Source organism: Colobus angolensis, unplaced genomic scaffold, assembly GCF_000951035.1.
Source record: "Colobus angolensis palliatus isolate OR3802 unplaced genomic scaffold, Cang.pa_1.0 Scaffold101, whole genome shotgun sequence".
Lineage (NCBI taxonomy): Eukaryota > Metazoa > Chordata > Mammalia > Primates > Cercopithecidae > Colobus > Colobus angolensis.
In genome coordinates this window covers 9,395,773-9,414,152 of record NW_012111031.1, presented here as the reverse complement: position 1 = coordinate 9,414,152, position 18,380 = coordinate 9,395,773, and the positions used below count along the sequence as shown (strand labels likewise).

Below are 18,380 nucleotides of genomic sequence, written 5' to 3'. Positions count from 1 at the left end.
GCCTCAGCCTCCCAAAGTGCTGGGATTACAGGTGTGAACCACCGTGCCCGGCCAATTTTAGAATTTTTTTAAAAGCGTCATGCATATCTTTGGTTTGATCTTTTAATTAGGTTTATTTATTCCTAATATGTAGAAATGTAGTTTTTACATATTGATCTTACATCTACCAACATTGCCAAGCGTTTTTTCCTTCTAATAATTTGAATGTAAATTCTTTTGGATTTTTTATGTAAATAATTGTATCATCTGTGATTTAAAAAGGGTTTTTCCCCCTTTTCAATCTTTATATCTCTTATTTAACAGAAATGTTTTTAATTTTTTTATTATTATACAGTTTTGATCCCTTTATGAGGCAAAGAAATTTCCCTTCTATTCCTAGTTTGCTAGAAGATTTTACCATGAGTATTGTCATTTAGTAAATGCTTTTTCTGTACTCATTGAGATGGTCATATGGAGTTTCTTTTATAATTTATGAGGTGGATTATCTCAGTAGGTTTTTTGTTTTGTTTGCAATAAGCCAAGCTTGCAATTCTGGAATAAATCCTATCTCATCAGGACATGTTATGCTTTTTCATATTTATCCTGTCAAAATCTTGTGATTGTTTTGAATCTATGTTTATAAGTGATACTGAGTCTATTTTTTTCTATACAGTCTTTGCCTAATTTTAAATCAAAGTCACATTTACCTGCTTAATCATTTTGAATAATACTTCCTTCTTTTTAATCAGAAAAACTTTCTAGACATTTGAAATAATTTATTCCTTGAATTTAATAGAATTTTGCTCTAATATGTATAGGCCTGGTCTTTGTTTAATGGGAAGACAGTAAGACATTGCTGTTGACAGTGTTTGTATCACTTTGCAGGTCCACCAGTGATGTGTAAAGTACCCTTTTCCCCACAGCCTTGCCGACAGAGTATATCGTCAATCTTTTAGGGTTCTTTCTGCCAAATAATTGATAAGAAACGGCATTTTGGTCTAATTCTTTTTCAAGTCTGCTTGGTTGTCTTTCATTGTCTCCTATTTTTTGCTCATTATTTCAAATCCAATTTTTATTTCATCAAATGTTTTTTAAATTCAGTATCTAATCATTTTAGCACCTGAAATCATCTGGCCCTCAGTCTGTCTGTTGTGTTTGTGATGTTGAATCACAACCACTTGTTTCCTTGCGTGTGCGGTAAGTTCCAGTTATTGTTTTATGCCTGGGATACGTCAGTGAACACAACAATCCAATGGCCCCGCCCTTGTAGAACATGGAACATACATCAGTCACCACAGGAAGAGGTGAAGAGTAAACAGTCAACAAAACGTACAAGGAAATTTTGTTTTAAAAGTATGTTAGTTCTCTTTCTACGACAGCTGCCGGGGGGAGCCCTGTAAGCCGTGCCGCGCGTCCTGCCCGTCTGTCCCCGCAGGTAGTCGCCCGCCACAGCCGCGCCATGACCACCCAGCAGATCGTCCTCCAGGGCCCGGGGCCGTGGGGCTTCCGCCTCGTGGGCGGCAAGGACTTCGAGCAGCCTCTCGCCATTTCCCGGGTCACTCCTGGAAGCAAGGCGGCTCTAGCTAATTTATGTATCGGAGATGTAATCACAGCCATTGATGGGGAAAATACTAGCAATATGACGCACTTGGAAGCTCAGAACAGAATCAAAGGCTGCACAGACAACATGACGCTCACTGTCGCCAGATCTGAACATAAAGTCTGGTCTCCTCTGGTGACGGAGGAAGGGGGGAAGCGTCATCCATACAAGATGAATTTAGCCTCTGAACCCCAGGAGGTCCTGCACATAGGAAGCGCCCACAACCGAAGTGCCATGCCCTTTACCGCCTCGCCTGCCTCCAGCACTACCGCCAGGGTCATCACAAACCAGTACAACAACCCAGCTGGCCTCTACTCTTCTGAAAATATCTCCAACTTCAACAATGCCCTGGAGTCAAAGACTGCTGCCAGCGGGGTGGAAGCAAACAGCAGACCCTTAGACCATGCTCAGCCTCCAAGCAGCCTTGTCATCGACAAAGAATCTGAAGTTTACAAGATGCTTCAGGAGAAACAGGAGTTGAATGAGCCCCCGAAACAGTCCACGTCTTTCTTGGTTTTGCAGGAGATCCTGGAGTCTGAAGAAAAAGGGGATCCCAACAAGCCCTCAGGATTTAGAAGTGTTAAAGCTCCTGTCACTAAAGTGGCTGCAAAGTTGCCTATGTGTGACAAATGTGGCACTGGGATTGTCGGTGTGTTCGTGAAGCTGCGGGACCGTCACCGCCACCCTGAGTGTTACGTGTGCACTGACTGTGGCACCAACCTGAAACAGAAGGGCCATTTCTTTGTGGAGGATCGAATCTACTGTGAGCAGCATGCCCGGGAGCGAGTCACACCGCCTGAGGGCTATGAAGTGGTCACTGTGTTCCCCAAGTGACCCAGCAGATCTGACCACTGTTCTCCAGCCGGCCTCTGCTGCAGCTTTTTCTCTCAGTGTTCTGGCCCTCGCCTCTCTTGAAAGTTCTCTGCTTACTTTGGGTTTCTCTCTGCTTGTAAAACATTGAGTTGCGTCCCCCCTCCCCCCCGCCTTGGTTAATTGACTCACACCAGCTGTGCAATGCCCGCTTTTACAATGAAAGGAAAACTGTTTTGTTCAGTGTCTCCTTGTCAGCAACACCATGTCCCTTCCTCCCCTCTGTTCTTCTCTGCTGCATTTGGACATCAGCCAAATTTGAACCCAATCAAATATAATGTGTCTGACGTTGATTTTGTTTTTACTCAATAAATTTATAGACTCCAAAAAAAAAAAAAAGTATGTTAGAAGTTGACGAGTGCTATAGAAAAAGGGAGGGGAGCCTAGAAAGGGAACTGCAGGAGCCAGAGTGAGAGGACAGGCAGTAGCTTTAACTAGGATGCCAAAGTAACCTCACTGAGACCGTGGAATTCAAGAAAGTAAATGAAGGAGGACAAACCATATGGATATTATGGAGAATAGTATAGACAGTAGCCAGTGCTCTCAGCAAGAAAGCTGGTGTGGCTAGAGAGAAATGAAGAAGGAGAGCCAGAGGCCTAAGAAGGGGTCTGGATCATGCAGCACCTGGTAGGCTGCTGGAAGGACTTCGGCTTTTACTAAAAGTGATTTGGGGGGTGGTGGAAGCTATTGGAGGGGTATGCAGAGACAGAATCTGACTTTTGTCACTCTTGTATTGAGAACAGACTGTAGGTAAGTAATTGTGGAAGGGAGGAAACCGTCTAGGAGACTACTGCAAGTATCTGGATGAGCACTGAGAGAGGCTGGAAGCAGGATAATGATGATGAGGAAGATGAGAAGCTGATGAATTGGATGTATTGGGAAGGAAGAGTCAAGAGGATTTGTTGATGGCCAGCTGTGTGAGTGTGAGAGAGAGATTGCACCATTATGGAAACAGGAAAATGTGCAGATAGAGCACTGGGGTAAAGGGGATCAAAGGTTAGGTTTTAGACATGTTAAGGCTGAAATGTGTATTACATATCTTGGATAAGTAGAGATGTGTTGGGTAGGCAACTGGGTACACAGTCTGGAGTTTGGAGGAAGGGGTCTGGGCTGGAAATAGAAACTTGGGAGTCATGAACATATAGCTAGCATCTAATTTCATAAGAATGAAAGAGGTCATCAAGGTATTAAGTGAACATCAGTTCAGAAAGTGGTCCAAAGCAGATCCCTGAGGCATTTCACTGTTGAGAGGGCAGGAAGATGCAAGGAGTTCAGCAAAGAGGAATGAAAAGGGGTTATCACAGAGGTATATGAAAACCCAGGAGAGTACAGTGTCCCAGAAGCTAAGTAAAGAAATGGTTTCAAAGAAGAGGGAGTGATTCACCGTGACGAAGAATGGCGAGCAGTCAAAAGATGAAGATTGAGAAATAATCGTTGGATTTTGCAATGTGAACACTTTTAGTGACCACGAAAAGAACATTCTTTTTGATGGGTAGATTCTAAAACCTGATAAGAGTGGGTTTAAGAAAAAATAAAGAAATTAGAGATAGCAAGGATAGGCACCTTTTAATGTTTTACTCTGAAGGAGGACAGAGAAACAGCGCAGTAGCAAGAGTTCAGAAATGTGCTATCAACAGAATTGATAACTGATTTATATTTTATGCTGGAAGTGTTCTAGTTGAGATGGAACATTCAGCAATTCAGTAGAGAGGAGAGTATTATTAGAACAAAGTCCCCCCAGGAGGTGGGGAAGATAAATCATAAAGCAAAGCAAGCACAGAAGTGCAGATGTCTGGAGGTCAATAGAGGTGAAGGTGGGAGCCTGAGGAACTTCCCAGATTTCTCTTGCTGCTTCTTTTAAGTAAGGAAAGCACTGATAAGCCCTTTGGACTTGGATATGCCCATCCTACTAAAAACTTCACCCAATCATCCTCGCTATTACATCATGAGAAAACAATGCTCCTCTCTTTGATCTGTGAGGAATCTAAGCAGAGATTTGTGGCTCACTAAGGCCTGCCAATAGTTATTGGTGAGCCAGATTGCCACATCCTCACGTCCTCAGAAGCCTGTGTGAGATCCATTTATACCTTCCCATCATCTTCCCCTCTGCTCCAGATAGATACTTTCTAAGTTTTAAGAGCGGTTCCATAGAGAAGAAATGACAATCATACAGTGTGTTTCCAAGCTCTGACAAAATCTAAATTCCAATCGTGTTTCACAACTAAGTTATACAAGCTTGGATAATGTCTGCAACTCACAATGGCCCATTTTCCACATGACTCCTACTCACATATTGTTACAAGACAGTATGTGTACATTGCATCACACAATGCAAAGATCCTGCGTTTCAGTTATTTTCTCTGTTCCATACCGTCCCTACTCTGAATGCCAGAGTGTAACAAATGAGCATGTATTAGGGATAAATAGACACATCCAGGAAGCGTTCTCTGCAAATTTGCTTATGTTCAATTATCTTAAATATGTATACATTTGTAAAATCCATTCATCAATTTAAACTACTAGATTACCAGATGTCTTTCAAAGGTACATGCTATAAGATTTCTAACAGATTGACTTCTCAAACATGATCGTTGGTCTGTCGAGTATTTATTAAAGGAAGATCTTCTCTAGACTTTCTAGGTCAGCAAGCACTTGACGATTTTGTTGTATTTTTACCAGTTTACAGATTTCTATCTGATGTGTGTGTATATAAAGGGAGTGAGTGTGAGAGAGAGAAGGCAGTTATGCCCTTGGACTTCAATTAAACTGTAAGGCCTATGGTCTTTAGTTTTTGATTTTATACACATTGCAAACCTCACAATTATATATATTCCAAAGCTTTGGTGCTCGTTCAATAATATATTGTGCACACAAAATACATTACACACATATTACAACACAGTTGCAAGATTTTCATCACAGAAATATGTAAGGATATTTCATTTTTTAAAAGTGCCTTTTGCTATAGGGTTTTTAAAAAATCATTTTGTAGTGAAAAATTAACTACTGGTTTCTTTGATGTGTTAGTTTGACTGAAAGAATGTATTACTAGAGAATGCTTATTATTTTTATAACCATATTTCATTTAAAATCTTTCTGAAAAAAATGTTCATTTGTTTTTTTGTAGGTCTGGGCAAGGGATGATAAAAAGCCTTAGAGTCCAGGCAATCCTGCTGAAAACAAAGGGCAGGTGTCATTTTTTATTGTGATTGGCCAGAGCTGAAATCAGGACTTTCTCCCTCTCTCAGAAGCTATTGTGGAATTTAGAGTAATCCCCCTGGCTGACTGCCCATCACACTGCTGAACAGCATAACAACAACAAAAACATAATATCTGGGGAGAAGGCCAAAAGGTATATTAAAAATTCTCATTGTTTTTATTCTTCAACATTCAAAGATGATTTTTTTAAGAGAAAAGAAAAAACTCACCCAGCTGTTACCGCTATTCATATTCCAACAGCCTCCAGATTGCTCGAGGCCACCTGGTTGACTTTTGCCTTGGAGTCGGTCCAGAAAAGCATTATTTACCCTTTAAAACAATGAAAAATGTGTGTGAGTAGAAAACTTGCTGCAGGGCTGAGAGATTTCTGAGAACCTAATGTGTTGTGTGAACTGACCCTGGGGATAGCTTCCTGGCTGCAGCTTACAAGAAATCTACAGACACTTCTCTTCATACTAACCATATGACATGCTATTAACCGCTCTTTACTGGAGATGGTGCCAATCTTGGCTCAAGCCAAAGGGGGTATGAGTTCTTAACCTGAGAGTTTCAGGCACTCATCTCCTACCAGTTCAGCAAGACCCTAGTTCAAGAAAGAAACTACAGCCCTCAGAGTCATACCAGGTATGAACCTCAGAGGCTGGAGAAAGACAGAAGCCTCAGCACGAACCAAAACATGAAGAAGAACCAAAGATAGCTCTATGGCATTATTGCTGCAAGATACATGTCTTTCCCATGTTCCCTGCACTCCACTGCCAGTCTTGCTAAAGTAAACCCCACACATGAAAAGCAGAAATGGAAGGTAGTAGGGTGATGGTTATATTATTCTATTTCTGGAGCTCGCTACTTGGTTGTTCACTTTATAATTAATCATTATAAATATCTGCTTTATGGACCTTTCTGGGTTTCATATTACAATTTTTAAATTTAAAATAATAAATCACAGGTAACACCATGCTCTGAGTTGCCCACGGATGGCTGAATAGAGTCAGGGACTTGGAAGCTGAAGAAATGGCACTGCAATAGGTACCCTATGATATCAACAGATTATTTAGGAAGTGCAGAAATAAGACTATAAGCTTCTTGGAAGCAGAAACACAAAGCCTGGTGAATAGTAGCAAATATACATTTATGGAAGGATGGAAGGCAGGAACCAGTCACATGAGCCTCCTGTTCAGTCATGAAGATAAGCAGAATGTGGTCATGGTGAGTGGCTACAGGCCGGTGACTGGGGAGATTTGGGAACTTTGAGGAAAATAAAGGCTGGGTGGCAAAGTCAAAGGCTGGAGGGGGTTTTTGTCTGTCTGTGCTTGCTCAGTGCTAGCTAAGATGCCATCCGTGTGTGGGTTCAGTTGCTGTTTCTCAACAACTCTAGGTCCCATTGGGCTGTGGTTCCACCTCAGCTATTGTAAAGCTTCTTTCCTGTCTTACCATAAAATCCATCCAAGTGCCATATTCTAGTCAGCCTGTTTCACTGCCAAGCTCCATGTTTAAGTCACCTTCTCTGAATCTGTCAGCGTGCTGATAGAATAGTATCCAACTTCGCTGGAGACTCGACTATCAGGAAAAGGAAAGTGACCCTGCTCCCCATTAAACAACACAACCACTGGTATCCTGGACTGCCTACACGCCTGGGGCTGTTCTTATCCAGTCTTTTTTGTCATTAGCAAAGATGGGTTTTCATTCAGCATCCTCCACCCCACACCCAAACCACTGGAAGGCTTGTTAGCTCTACCTCCTGAACACATCCTAAATTCACACTTTCCTTTCCATGGATACCATTCTAGTTTAAATTACTATCTCCTCTTCACCTTGCTAGTGCTTTCACTCCCACCTTCCATAATCTAGTCCCCATACAACAACCTTACCAGATTATGAAAGAAATCTTGTCTTCCTTTAGCTTAAAATTCTCCCATGACTTCCCATTGGTCTTAGAATAAAACTGTCTTATAAAATGTTGTGTTATCTTGCTCCTGCCTACCTTTCCTCCCTCACTGAGTATTATTCTCTTCTTCACTCACTATAATCCCAGCGCATGGGGTGAGGAGTGATGGCTCATGCCTGTAATCCCAGCGCTTTGGGAGGCTGAAGCAGGTGCAAAACTTGAGGTCAGGAGATCAGCCTGGTCAACCTGACAAAACCCCTATCTCTACTAAAAATACAAAAATTAGCCCGGCACGGTGATGGGCACCTGTAGTCTCAGCAACTCAGGAGGCTGAGGCAAGAGAATCACTTGAACCCAGGAGGGAGAGGTTGCAGTGAGTGGAGATGATGTCACTACACTCCAGCCTGGGTGACAGAGCAAAACTCTGTCTAAAAAAATAATAAAAATCAAAAATAAAATAGTAATAAAATCCCATCACTTGGGACTCAAAAAGTCCAGGCTCATTTGCACTTTAGAGCCTCTGCGCTTGCTTCTCCCCTGTTCGTAGGCCATCTAAGTCCATGCGTCTGCCCCCAGTCTCTGTGTGGCTGGTTCTTCCTTTTCCTTTGATGTCACCTCTGCAGTGAGGCCTTCCTAAGTAACCTATCACCTCCAATTTCTTCCTTACTATCCCCTTGTGATATGGTCCTCACAGTACACATCACCATCTGAAATAACAGTGCCTTTGATTGTGGACTTCCATTTCTCTCCTCCAGATTATAATTTCCACATGGTCAGGGACCCCTTCTGCCATGTTCTGCCCTATTCCCGGGACCTAGAACTAAACCTTTATGGAACGTGACCTGATAATGTAGTTACTGAATGAACAAATCTTCAGGGTGGCACACGTTCTTCCCCCCTGAAAACAACATGGATGATGAGTGCAGACTGCAAAACAGCTCACTGGCAATTGCTCTCAATTCACTCAAACCCTGCAAAGACCGATGCCTTGTCACAAAGACACAAGGTAATGTGATTCACTTTTGAGCATCAGTTACTAAGAGGACATCAGAGTGGTTGAGCACTCTTTGATGCTATAGGAGTGTCCTCAACTTGCCTATGTCCACGGCAGTGTGAGTCAGCCAGAGATAATGGGGGGGAAAGAGTTCGCTTCTCTCAATTCCTATCAAGAATCTAAATGGGAGGGAAAAGAACCAATTTCTATTTTTGTTTCATAGTTTTAGAAAGTACATACAAGCTACTGCGGTCAAAGTTGTGCTCTGGGTTTTCTTCTGAGGGTTAATTTGGATAAAAACTATTATTCAGGGATGGTTCAAGTTTGAATAAATCAATTCAGTTCATCCCAGTTTTCCCCTCATGGCCCAAATCCTTTCAAGTCCTTGACCCCCATGCTCTCTCGTTTCTCTCCAGAGTTTCTACTTGTCTTCTCCTACTCAAATACGTACAATGGGTCAGGTCCAGGTGCACTCAAGCTCATTACAGGTTCATTGAAAAGCTTGTCAGGAATCTCAAAGCTTTCTATTATAACACTCAGAGTTGAGTTTTCTGCAATGTGAACTTTTAAACTGTAGAAAGCACTTTGTCTTTTTGATGCCAATAAAATTGTGCCTCTGGAGAAAACCTAATTTACATCCCCTACACACATACTATATATAGCTTGTGGTGTTGCCTTGAGTAAGAATGGACACAGCTATTTTATTCAGAGTTCACTGAATATGTATTCTCACATGATAACGTGGGAAAGCTCATGGCACACTTTAAAGGCAATACAAATGTAAGCTCTTTTCAAAAATTGATGAGCATAAAATATATATTTAATAACTTGATCAGAGACTTCAAAACTAATTACTGAATTTATTATCTAGAAAAATCTCTTCTTGGATTAAATTTGGAGCTATACATTTATTGGATCTATTTAAGTAGAATCAAAAGAAAGAGAAAATAACATATAGAAATTAAACAGCCCCACCAATATTTAGATATTCAGTAATATGGAAATAAAGAATGAGAGCCAAGACTCCTATAACAAAAAAGGTATCTTTTCCACCTCTAATCAAATAGCTTGGGTGTTTATTAGGTGCCCATCAGAGATAAATATTTCAGCAATGGAGCCTATTAATGTGACACATCACTATGTTTAAGATGCTTAAAGTCTTACAGTTCAATTAATCCTCAGAAGTCCAGAGAAATAACTGGCTACTACTAGCAGTTTATAAATACAATATCAAGTGTTTTTTTTTTTTTTTTTGAGACAGAGTCTCGCTCTGTCGCCCAGGCTGGAGTGCGGTGCCCGGATCTCAGCTCACTGCAAGCTCCGCCTCCCGGGTTCACGCCATTCTCCTGCCTCAGCCTCCCGAGTAGCTGGGACTACAGGCACCGGCCACCTCGCCCGGCTAGTTTTTGTATTTTTAGTAGAGACGGGGTTTCACCGTGTTAGCCAGGATGGTCTCGATCTCCTGACCTCGTGATCCGCCCGTCTCGGCCTCCCAAAGTGCTGGGATTACAGGCTTGAGCCACCGCGCCCGGCCTATCAAGTGTTTTTTTTAAACAGAAAGTATTTTAAAGAAAAAATAGCCGGGCGCGGTGGCTCAAGCCTGTAATCCCAGCACTTTGGGAGGCCGAGACGGGCGGATCACAAGGTCAGGAGATCGAGACCATCCTGGCTAACACGGTGAAACCCCGTCTCTACTAAAAAATACAAAAAACTAGCCGGGCGACGTGGCGGGCGCCTGTAGTCCCAGCTGCTTGGGAGGCTGAGGCAGGAGAATGGTGTGAACCCAGGAGGCGGAGCTTGCAGTGAGCTGAGATCTGGCCACTGCACTCCAGCCTGGGCCGCAGAGCGAGACTCCGTCTCAAAAAAAAAAAAAAAAAAAAAAAGAAAAGAAAAAATAGGCCAGGTGCGGTGGCTCATGCCTGTAATCCCAGCACTTTGGGAAGCCGAGGCAGGCGGATCACGTGAGGTCAGGAGTTCAAGACCAGCCTGGCCAACAGGTGAAACCACATCTCCAGTAAAAATACAAAAATTAGCCGGGCATGGTGCCAGGTGCCTGTAATCCCAGCAACTCAGGAGGCTGAGGCAGGAGAATCACTTGAACCTGGGAGGCAGAGGTTGCAATGAGCCAAGATCCCACCACTACACTCCCACCTAGGCAACAGAGTGAGACTTTGTCTCAAATTAGAGAGAGAGAGAGAAGGAGGGAAGGAGGGAAGGAAGGAAAGAAAACAATAACAAAATGACTAAGTTATGGCCTACTTTATAATAAATAGTTAGCATCCTTCCCCACCACCATCTTACCCAACAATGTAGCCTAACCAACATATCAGAGTTTTGATATTTTGTTAAGAGAAAAAATATATAACTCATATTTGTAGTTTTAAAACTACTTTGACGGGACTATGGGAACAACATAGTCCAGTCAAATAAATGTGAGCCCGCTGCCCACAGTTAGAGGCACCATCAGAATAGGGCACTTCCACCGAATGCTTTTTAAAGTCTCTCATTTAGAAAATGAAACCACCATAACTCAAAAACACACTTTAGTGACAGTGGGAAGGTTAAATACATAAAAGAAGCCATTCACTATCAAAAGAATTTGTTCCTTTAAATTGTGAAAACCCTTACATTCTTCTCCAAGATACTCAAGTACACCCCTAATGAACTCCAACAACCTGTGTCCCCCCTAGAAATCTTAGCATAATAATGGCAGACAATATGGTGCTTATTAGCACTGTCCCAACAGTAACATGATATTTTACTAGGTATTCTTAAGTCTGATATTAGGATTAAGATGCGGAGTGCTCAGACTATTTGAAAATTACTTAATGGTTCTAAGATTTTTTTCTCTAATGTATTTGTCAATATTAAATAACTTTAATGAGTTTTTGTCTGAGCTTTTGTACTCAAGTATGGGTATCTGACCATCTATATTAACGTAATTATTCTAATTAAGTCTATAAATGGTACAGCATCATCTCAAATTAGGATGCTCTGTCCCATGAAAGGAAAATTAAACATACCTTAATTGAACACACAGCTTAAGAACATGATTCAGTTTCCTAATGTGAGTTTATGCCACCTATCCAAGAAAATTGGATATTTGTGTGCATGCACATGTGTACATGTGTGTGTGCTCATATATGTAGCAGTTGGCATACCTCATACATATATCACATCTCAACAACAGATTTAAATGTAATGCACATTCCAAAACCATATTAATAATGTTACTGTAATGTTTTCCTAAAACACTGTACAAACTTTGTAGGTAATTGATTTAACCAAGGATGCTTATTTTATTAGCCAGTTATACCTCCTGTGTTCAGTCTGGTGGACTTTGGCTCTCTCTTCCTCTTGCTGCTGCCGCTTAAGTTCCAGTAATTCACTCTAGGAACAATAAAAGTTTTAAAATATGGTTTTCAATTAATACGGTTGTACAGAAGACACCCAAATCAATTACATATTTAACCTCAACTGGTACAATATTTCATTTTTGAAACTTTTACTGAAGTACTATTTGGATGTGAAATTATTTTCTTATATACGTAGGTAGCAAATAACTGTGGCTTGGTCAAACAGAATTGCTCTGTGAGTGTAAAATTGCTAGATTAAAAGCCAATATGCATGGTCAAGATACTAGACCAGTAGGTACAACACAGAGAAAAATACAATGTAAATCAAATTCATCTATGTCTTACAGAGAAAAACAAATCAAATTAGTTCCTTCAGGAATATCACACAATACTATTTCTTGGTATTTCTCTAGCATTTCTTTCCTAATAAATTCATAGCAACTTACAAATAAATATTGGACTCAATCTTGTAGTGCAATTCTCTTAATAAAACATTCTCCATCCTGGAGAACAAGCAATCACCTATTATTGGCTAGTTACTTCTAATACCAGCAGAACTTTGAGATCTCTGGAGGAGATAGTTTGCTTCATATAAATCACATTATTATAACTAAATCTTTAGCTTCTAACAGTCTGCTTATCTTCTGGGAGGATGCAACTTAACTTCCAGACCTAGTTACTATGTTTACAGTATTATACCAAAGAACCAACCCCAGGATTTCTCTAATACCCAACTGTCTACCCTAAGGCAGAATAAATTTTAATCCCATTTCAAAGACAAAAAAAATGAAAAGAGAAGAAAATTATTAGGCCCAAGTCATATACTAGTGCCTGAGTGAGAGACTTTCTGGTAGAGAAAATACTGTCATGTCTTAATCAACACATACCAATAAAAGGTTGCTATTGCTGTTTTAACTCCCAAACTTCCTTGATGACAAGTATACAAAAAACTCAGAGTTCAGGTTGACATTTTATTAACTTTGTTCAAAGACCCTCTAATATTCCACAGTCCCCCAAAATAAAAAGACTTGTTTCTTATACTGTGATATTCCAAATAAATTCCTCATCAATCCCTAAAGCACATTGCTTAACTCTAATTCCTACATAACACCAAGGAGAAATCATTGAATAATATTTGAGTTTTTGAAATCAGTGAATAATATTTGCCCACTCAATAAGCATTTATTATGCACCTAGCTGCCAAGTTTTATGCTCAAGTCTCACTCTTGCACAACAGAATCATTTTTTAGTCTACCAAGTATTAGTACTCTTATTAGTACTACCAAGTATTAGTACTCCTTATCAGTACTACCAAGTATACCGATGTGAAAGAAGCTCCTGTCCTCTCCCTCGTCTCCACAATCATTTTCAATTCCTGCATGTGGTTTTGTCAGTAATTATCTTCTTCTTAATAGTATGCATGTTTATTCATTTCTTAAGGTTTAAAAAACTGTATCATCTTTTGACTACCTACAATGGAAAAAGATTGATGTCTCTATTACTACCTCCACCCCAATCCCAACTTCCTCTCATAGTACACCCCCAGCCTCATTCTCTTACAACATTTCTTTTTTTGACATTCAGTGTGGTGGAAGAGGGATCTAGAAATCCTATAGCTCCTCATTCAAGTTTCTAATTCATCCTCCTGTTTTCAAGTCTAAGCTTCAAAGATACCAGGTGCCTCCGATTCCTGAACTTAACCAACTTCTGTCTTACTGCTTCTTGCAAATGAGTTCTGGCTTATCCTGCCCCACTAAATCAGTTGCCACTGACCACCTAGTTCCAGATTTAAATTTTTGGCTTGTATCTTTACTGCAGTCTACTAGTCTATTCTTTTGCTCTTGTTGGCTTATGGCTTTTTTAAAAAATTCCTGTATTTTTAGTAGTATATGGGGAAAGAGTGATAAAACATAAGCAAATGAAATGCTTTTCATGTGCAATGTTTAACCAGAAGACCTTAATATTTTCTAATATAAGCCTTACCAGAATTGTATTATTTGATCCTAACAACAATTGCAAAGGTAGGCAGGCAAACAAAGTATTATGTGATAAATGAATGAGCAATATCATCCTCACCTTACAGATGAGGAAACACGATCAGAGACAAGTTTTAGTAACTTGTCAAGAGCTAAATAGCTTATTAGTAGCAAAATAAAGACTGGGGCTTACATTTTCATGTATCTAATAATCTTTTGCAGGATGCATTCAAAATAAATGGTTGGAATTGAGGATGTCTTCATGGTGGTTCATCATACTCAAGTATAAACAGTCATGTCCAGAACTATAAGACCCATTCACATTCAAAAGCTTTAGCAGAATATATGTTAACCCAAGCACAAATCTAAATCCTTCTTGCCAAAGGATGCTGATTATTTTCACATTCATTAACCCTATTTCTCCAAGGACCAACTTCTGGTATCTGGCCCATTATGAGTTTAATACAATGAACTCAGAACCAACTAAACTCTCATTAGTTCTGGAGTATGACACAAAGACAAAAAAAGTATTATATATATATATATATATATATATATACACACACATATATGCATATTATGACATGTTACTTTAAAATAATTTTTAAGGTAATTTTTTCAGAGTTGGCAAAATGATCGTGAAACTTGTCTGAGAAAAAAAAAATGCAATCGTAGTCATAAAAAAATCCTGAAAAAGAAAACAAAAAAATGAGAAAGAACCAGCTTCGTCAAACATTGAAAGACATCATATGAGAACATGTGGATGGGGACAACACACACTGGGACCTGTTCGAGTGGAGGATGTAGGGGGAGCGAGAGCTAATGGATGCTGGGCTTAAAACCTAGGTATTGGGTTGATCTGTGCAGCAAACCACCATGGCACATGTTTACCTATGTAACAAATCTGCACATCCTGCACAAGAACCCCTGAATTTAAAAGTTGAAGAAAAAGCATATCATAAAACTATAGTAATTAAAACAATTCGAGTCTAAGAAGAGACGTGATACATATGGAAATGTAGTTTATCATAGAGTTGTTGTGCTAAACCAATGCAGGAGACAGAGTTTCATGAATGATGATGGACTAGTCAACTACTGTAAGAAAGATCAAAACTGGATCCTTAACGTTGATTAAATAAATTTTATAGAAGTCTAAGATTTGAGCCTAGACAATGGGAATAGAAGTTTTCAAAGGCGGCACAGTTGAATTTATCTATAAACTTGGAGTGAGGAAGTTCCAGAAGTTATAAAAAAGAAAAAGACTGATGAATTTGGCTGCATGAAAATTCAAACCTTTCATTTGGAAAAAATACCATAAAATTTAAAAATGAACTGTTAATGAATGTTTAGGATACACAAAGGCTAATTCCATTTTCATTTATTTATTCATTAAATATCTGAGTGTCTATTATGAGCCAGGCTTGCATCTACATGATAGGCTCTAGTAGTGAACAATAGACGAGATCCTTGCTCCTTTAGAGTTTATGTTCTAGAGAAAGGCAACCCATGAACAAGTGAGAAAAATATCCAACCATAATCCCAGGCAGAGGATTAAAACACACTGATGTGAGATTCAGTGGCTCAGTGACTATTTTAGGTTGGGACTCAGGAAATGTCCCAGAAAGTGGGTAAGGACTTCACATAAACCAATAAGGAAAAAACAACCAAACAGAAGAAGGGCCAAGGGATAGGAACAGGTAGTTCACAAACTACAGATTGCCTGTCCGTTCAAAATGGTCATTATCTTCACTCAAAATCAAAGAAAAATTAAAACAATGAGATAAAATGTTTCTATTGCATTGACAAAAATCAGAAAAGTTTGACAGAAAACACTCTGGTATAGCATCTAAATTAGTGAAACCTAATTTGGTGTTTGGAGGTCAATTTAGCAATAAGCATCAAAATGTAAGATGTATACATCCCTTGCAGAAGTGTTCAAAGATGTATGTATATGAATATTCAGTTATATTACTGAAACTGTAAAAGTTCAGGGAAAAATGTTAATGCCCACCAACAAAAAACTCACATGATAAGTGAGACCATCAGCACAATGGAATACAATGAAACAATTACAAAGAATAAGATGGATGTTTTGTAAGGCAGAGCGGGGGGCCTATGGAGAGATCTCTAAGATACATTAAGTGAGAGGAGATAGGTTCAGAGCCGTTTTCTTGGGATGCTTCTACATAAATAGAAAACATATACATTCATTCATTTCGACTTTTATATGCTGGTGTGTATCCAAAACATTTAATGAAAAACTACACATGAAAATGTTAACTGTAATTAACACTGGGTAGCGGTGCTTGAAGTGTGAATGGGCAAGAAAAGGATGCTTTACTATCTTACATAGGTTTTCTTTATTAACTTTTGAACCATGTGTATATATGATTTCCTCATACCATCAGTAGGAATTTATTATCAGTGTGAGAGGCCATTTCTGTTTCCTTATACTTTATTTAAAAATTCCAATAAATATGTAAATTTTAACACAGAGAGATATAAAAGAGCAAAAAACTACATATGAAGCTAAGAACTGTTAGGGAGGAAGAAAAGAAGATGGGAAGAGACCAACATACATCAACCTATTATGGAGGCAAGGAAAGGGGATAAGAGATAAAGATCAGGAGAGAAACGAGGACGGGAGCTGATGAGGCATCACCACGCAAGAACATTGCTCCAGATGGCCGAAGGGAAGGTGTTGGCATCGCTGCACTCAGGATTATTATCCTATAACTAGCAAAGCATATTTACTAAGGAGAGGCTGGTTTTTCTTCCATACTAAGAAGGATAATTTCAGCTAATTAATTTGTTCTGCTGAACTGACAGCCACTGAGGATGTATCTGCATGCCTTATAAGCATATTCTTGGTTCATTTACTGAGATCCCACACAGAAGTTCAATATCTAGAGTTAAGCAAATAAAAAATAAGTTGTTCTTGTTCCAAGGACCAAGCTTGGGACATGAAAAGCATCAAAGCGCTCTAAGCAGGAGGACAATGACAACTCAATGCATATTGTCACACGCCAACAGATACCAGGTAACTTTCCAGATACCTGGGTTCATGCTAAAGGTACAGATACTAGCACAGCTCCACCCTGAAGTAAATCACAGTATAATAAGGCAGACAGATCCAGGAACAGTTCTGACACAAGGTGAAAAGAAATGTGCTGCTAAACACAACTTTAAGCCACATGACATGGTAATACAAGGAAGGAATGCAAACAAGAGAAGAGTGTTCAACACTTAGTGTTCGTGCATTGTCTTATCACGGTGCTATGCAAATCCCTACATCCATACAGAGCTGCACACAAAGGAGGGTATGTTGGTGATATGATAAACAAAATACCATCTTAGAGATTGAAAGTGTGGAACTTCCTATAAACATCGGCCAAGTGGTATATGGTAAACGAGGACAACACTGCAAATAGCGCCACTGCCTGTGGCCACCCGATGCAGTGCTCACCCAGGAGGACTGCTCTGCTGGGGAGCTGCAGGATGGCACCAATATCTCTGCTTGGAGCCCAAACCAATAATAAGAAGAAGAGGGGTCGCCATTTCCAGCAAGAGGTTGCAAACATCATTTCTCCGGGCTCCAATTGTCAGATGGTGCCCTGTTCTACAGAAGGGTCAACTACACAACAGACAGCAGTGTGTAAGGCTGGATGCTTAAGAAACCTGACAACGTTAGAGGGAAAGCATGCTCCAAAGCAAAGTTTCGGTGTGGTAACTGAAAATGAACATGGGGTCATTTTAAAACCATGTCTGAATCCCAGCAGAGTGTGTTCCAACATGGTTCAGCCTGACTGCTTTATGTAAACATGAAAATGCCATTGCCTGGCAGGACAAACTTCTCCCAGGAGAGCATGTTCTGTCAACACAACAAGAGGGAAAGGATAGTGGAAGCAGGAGAGTTGAGACCGTGAAGTCATGAAGTTCAAGAATGCCTTCCTTTGAAGGTTTAACACAGAAGAGCTTTCAGGGACGGGAGGAAAGTTTAAAGAAGTCCTGGTTCTCAGGCATCCACAGTAATACCTTTGCCTTGAAGAAGAAAGATGGCCTTGGTTATCAAGAATGGGGAGAAAAGGCACCAGCTACCACCCAAAATTTACAGAGCACCAACCAAATGAAGGGAAATAAATACTAATGGGTGAAGCAGAGCTTTAAAATAACACAAGTCATGTACACTCTCCTCTTACTAGCTGTTGTTAGATTTTAATTTTTAATTTTTTAATTGACAGTTTGTACATATATATAGGATACAATTTGATATTTTGATACTATATCTGTTGCAAAATGATCAATTCAGGGCACTTGGTGTGTACATGATCTCATGCATTTATCATTTATTTGTAGTGAGAATATTCCAAAGCCTCTTATCTAGCTATTTTGTAAGGCACACTATCTCACTGTCAACCACAGTCACTCCACTGTAAAACAGAACATCAAAATGTATTCCTCTTATCTAATTGTAACTTTGTACTTGCTGTTGCTAGTTCTA

General features: G+C 39.9%; 1 protein-coding gene and 1 pseudogene across 2 annotated transcripts in view; one reads left to right on the top strand and one right to left on the bottom strand.

The window, feature by feature from the left end:
• Positions 1-18,380, bottom strand: part of EPSTI1 (epithelial stromal interaction 1 (breast)) — a 116,755-nt gene that overhangs the window by 4,437 nt on the left and 93,938 nt on the right. Inside the window, exons 9-10 of the mRNA XM_011940372.1 lie at positions 11,864-11,937; positions 5,878-5,977 (exon numbers count right to left, since the gene is read on the bottom strand). Coding sequence (XP_011795762.1) covers positions 5,878-5,977; positions 11,864-11,937 — 174 coding nt within the window. The remainder of the gene's footprint in view (positions 1-5,877; positions 5,978-11,863; positions 11,938-18,380) is intronic.
• Positions 1,348-2,788, top strand: LOC105510520 (annotated as a pseudogene). The gene has a single exon (XR_001001571.1). The product of XR_001001571.1 is annotated as a PDZ and LIM domain protein 1 pseudogene (transcript).